The sequence below is a fragment of the Pocillopora damicornis genome, chromosome 7 (genome assembly GCF_964200805.1).
Source record: "Pocillopora damicornis chromosome 7, jaPocDami1.2, whole genome shotgun sequence".
NCBI lineage: Eukaryota > Metazoa > Cnidaria > Anthozoa > Scleractinia > Pocilloporidae > Pocillopora > Pocillopora damicornis.
Window position 1 is genome coordinate 17,092,217 of NC_142676.1, and position 4,497 is coordinate 17,096,713.

Sequence of the window (4,497 nt, forward strand, 5' to 3'; positions counted from 1 at the left end):
AGCCTCGCCAAACGAAACTTACCGAAACCAATATGGTGGACGATGAGGGCAAAGAACGACAATCAGACACAGAGACAGGCAATTCGAGTCAGATTGGATGGATAACTTTTGACGAACCAGACACAGATGAACCAGAGTGCCTCAAAACTGCGGATCACGAGCAAATTTGTGCGCAAAAGGGACAACATATTTCACGCTTAGGTGAGTCTCAGCAATGCTCTTTACTTGCTAATCGAAGATCGATTCATTGCCTTGAAAGTCATCGAAAATTGTTCATCTTCGTACTATTCCAAGACGAAAGAAGTGCAATTTAATCGAGGAAATCATGCAAGAGTTTTAATTGGGGGAAATTCCGTCGCTCGGCCTCAGTGATCTTGATTCTTGGTGCTGAGATTGATAGATAATTGTATTATCTCAAACTTTGATTGGAACAGATCAAAACGAAAAAAAAAGAACTTAACTGGATTTACTTACTGATTTGGAACATGCAATTGTGGTTGTTAGTGGATGTGATGGCAGAGAAAAAAATTAACTGATGGCTACTGGGGCAAATTTCTCCTTCAGTCCATTAACTTCTAAGAGTGACTGGCTTCTAATTTCTCTTTACAGTATCACCCCTGAATCAAATGTTGAAGTGTTGAGAATAAAGGAAATGATCAACAATTAAAGGAGCTTATGATTAACAATTCTTCTTGTCAGCAGCTAAGGAAATGTGTAGAGAACAGTATGGAGAATATACATATGGATGTTGGGATGTAGAGGATTAATAATGATTCATTGCAGAAGAGATAGGTGTGATGTCTGAATTACTTCCTTTTTTTTCTCAGAGAGGGAGCTTCAGAGACTGCAGGATAAGAAAAGAACACCTCTTTCATCCAAAGAAATGATAAAAACTTTGCAAGAAGCCAGATATACTCATATGAAACACTTTATGGACAGGCCTGAACAATCAGAGGCATTTTTGACAGACGGAGGTGAAAGAAATGATAACTCTTGTTGCTTTCCTGTATACAGAGTAGTGTTTCCTAAACAACCACTCAACAATGAAGAACTTGAATGCTTGGTTGAAGATAACGAGGATAATAATCCTGATAGAACAACTGGTGAAGCATGGAAGACATGATAATAACACATACTGGCCAGTTTTTGGGTGAAAAGGTTGAACATCCAACAATTTGATCAGACCTACCTTTCACTGCATTGAAGATAATAAAGAGAAGCTGGTAGCAATGACTTTTTACTGTGAGAATACTCTCAATTTTGTACTATGAAGCCAAAATCAAATTAATAGTAACGATAATATTAATTCCAATACTGTGAATACTACTTAAAATAATAATGATAATAATAATAATAATGACGATGATGATGAAGTTTGATGAGGGAACCCAACTTGCTAAAGTGGAGCCCTCAAGATCATAATTAATAAATTACCATGTTGATTTTGTAAAGAATTAAGGATTAGAATCAAAATCTTAAAACATGAAAAGAAATAGTTTTCAGTTTTGCTTTAACAACCTAAGAAAAAATGTTTTCCTTTCAAATTAAACAGAAGTCTGACAGGCCAAACTTTGTGTGCCTCAGTTAGTTTAACAAAGAGGCAAATAAAGATGTCTGGGTCTTCTTGTGTTGAAAGAATTAACAGCTTGATTGTGGATAAAATCAAAAAGTCAAAATCAGTTTTGTGAATTACAGACATTTGTGTACAGTAATCATGATAGAGGGACTAATCTCCATTAACCCTTTAACTCCTAGAAGTGATAAAAATATAACTTCTCCCCATGATGTTCATACATTATCCAGCAAACAGGTCATGAGAATATTCAAACTTATCGGATTGAAGTTGTTATCTGGATCTAACACTAAATTCTCAACTAATTTACCAGGAAATGTGCAGCAGCTAGAGGGGAGAAGTAATAATCACATCTTGAGAGTTGAAGGGTTAAATGAAATACATGGCATTTTGTTGTGTGGATGATATGGAAGAATAAAAAGGTCATCAGAGGTGAGCTGAAATTAGAGAAATTTCTGCAAAGAAGCCTAAAAAAGACCAGGCTTCAAAGGGATCCCATCCTTGTAATTTAGGCAAGAGAATTTGGTGCTATATCAGGATTACACCCTTAAGCTGATAAGCTTTTCTGAACTCATAACCTGTTTGCAAGATAGCATATTGGAACTACTAGGAGAATTTACTCATTAATCACTTCTGAGAATTAAAGGTGAATTCCCTTAAGTATCACGTATTAATGCCTCAAACTTTAGGAACAAAGGAATATTACGGTGCTCCTTCATGAAAGGTTCTCTTTTACAACCAAGCTCTAATCACAAAAGGAAGAAAGTCAATGAAAATGATCAAAGTAAAATTTTTTAATTATTATTATTAAGTGTTTTGATCCTTTTGGTTTGTTTTTACCCCATTTGTCAGGCAATTTTGTCAGACAATTTGTTCAATTTTATTGAATTAGATGGTAGCTAATCCAAGTGCTGTGTGAAAGTCGATGCATACGAAATATTCATTTACAGTACTGATGCTTGTGTTTATGCCAGTATCTGCTAAAGGTTTTCGCGCTGTTCACGCAAAGGATATCGCTTAGCTCAGGAAAGGGCATGAACTACATTACAAATGAGGTATGCCTGTTATTAAAATACGATGGAAACTACAATTGGTAGGATTTTCATTCGACAAGAAAAGCGCAAATATAATGATGTGGAAAGAAAAGGAGTATGAGTACATCTCAAGCGCGTGAAAGAAACATCAATGAGGAGCTCGCCATTCTTCGCTTGCGACACGTCAGCCGTAAAGAATGTTGAACAATCGTGTACGGTGTGGGAACAGGCCCCTTAATCACCATTTTTTTTTTAGCTGAATTTCTAGGTTATCTTCCCCTGATTTCACTAGTGGTATATGTTCGTAACAGCCGTCTTAGAAGCCGGTACGCAGCATACTAGTAAGGCCGACGACATTGAAGAGTAAAGTCTCCTCGATGTCGACGATCGAAACGCGTCCAATTTGGCCACACAGCTAGCATTTCTATACACTTCTTTTCAAAGGATGTCTGTATATGTGTATTATTCTTATAGCTAACATCGTTTGGCGCTCCGGCCACGCAGTACGTTCGCCCTTTCGCCTAGATTTTTCCTTGCTCCACCATGGTTGGCGACGTGTCTTTACAGTTTCCTCAGTATATCACAGCTATGTAACGTAATCGTTTTGGCCGCGTTTTGAGGACACTTTTTAGCCGCTAAATCATACTTTCAATACACAAAAAATGGTCAAGGAGAACTCGCTATGCACTAAGGTCGATTATTTCTAATTTCAAATACAGCTATTTAACCGGAAAACACAAAAAAGAAAATTCGTGTCATAGGCACTTTCAAAGTAACACACACACAGGAGCCCATCACTTGTGATGGGCTCCTGATATACATCAATACTTTTTTTCGCTGATTTTTTTTTACCTGCGCAATGGGGAGGGACTGCTGGAAGTCTAAAGGCATGATGGCCAATAGAGCAGCGTAATGGGTGACAGCCAACACAGTAACAGAAAAGGATTCAAATTTTCGAAAAAACCGCAAACTTTTGAATCTAGTTGTCGTGGGTCACTAATAAATTTCCACGGGTCTTCCTCGCTCAGAAGAAGTTGCTGCGTTGTCCTCTCAAGAGGGCGGAGTATGTATTTTTCCGCTGCAACGGACCCAAGGAAAAAAACTATTCCCTATTCCTACATCTTGAACACATCTAAGGCACTATTAGTAAATAGTAGAGCAAAAGAAACTGAATTAGTTATTAAAAACGGTTTTTTACACGGGACTCAAATAAAACAACCAGATCAAGCATTAATTAATCATGTTCTCGAAAAGCGCATGTGTAACCACTTTTCTGTTTTAACTTAACCACGCGCGTGGCATGTAACGGATTTGTTATTCTTTTTCCTCGTTCTTCTGTGTGACATCCATTGAGGAAGATGCGTTTTTCAGTGGATTTCATTGTCAACATTTGTTTCTTTGATATAATCTGCAACTGTGTATTTATTGATTTTCGGGAGATACTTTTCAGAAAAGCTTCTCACAGTTCTTTGTCTGGGTGAAGACAAAGTAGAAGTGGAGGGTTTTTCAGCCGAAAACAGATTTAAGAATTAATTCAGCTTGCAGCAAGAGACACTATTGGCCTGCACTTGATTTTGGTGACCAATTTGCCGATCATTTAGCCAACATTTTTTGATCCAAAATTTGCAATTTTTTCCGTTGTTTCAATTGCCTCCTTGCGTTTGCGTATGTGTGTTCTGCTTCACTAGTGAAAAGCTCAAAAAGAGGGAAAACGAAAGAAATTAGAGAGACAGAAACCTTTTTCTGCTTGTTTGCCATTTTCCATTATAGTTTGCATCCGGGCCGCGTCTGTCGCCATAGAAACAAATCAAAAGATTTAAATACGCATGTGCGAAAGTAACTCCTTTTTATGTTACCAAGGAAAGAGAGAACTATCCTGGTGGAATGCTT

The 4,497-nt window shown here is 37.5% G+C and overlaps 1 protein-coding gene across 2 annotated transcripts; it reads left to right on the forward strand.

Annotated features, from left to right (window-relative positions):
• LOC113673145 (uncharacterized) lies at positions 1 to 2,658 on the forward strand. 2 transcript variants are annotated; one of them, XM_089212101.1, is made up of 3 exons: positions 1 to 201; positions 828 to 974; positions 1,887 to 2,384. In XM_089212101.1, exons 1-3 carry the CDS (start codon positions 33 to 35, stop codon positions 1,976 to 1,978), a joined length of 408 nt encoding a protein of 135 aa, XP_089068227.1. In that variant the 5' UTR covers positions 1 to 32; the 3' UTR covers positions 1,979 to 2,384. The 2 variants fall into 2 exon arrangements, with proteins under 2 accessions (XP_089068227.1, XP_027045313.2); XM_027189512.2 differs by having other exon boundaries at positions 2 to 201; positions 828 to 2,658.
• The last annotated feature ends 1,839 nt before the right edge of the window (positions 2,659 to 4,497 follow it).

Excerpts from the sequence above, each read along its gene's own strand:
- LOC113673145 (XM_027189512.2), top strand. The coding sequence starts at position 33 with ATGGTGGACGATGAGGGCAAAGAACGACAATCAGACACAGAGACAGGC. Across the intron at positions 202-827 it reads ACAACATATTTCACGCTTAG|AGAGGGAGCTTCAGAGACTG; the intron begins GTGAGTCTCAGC and ends TTTTTTTCTCAG.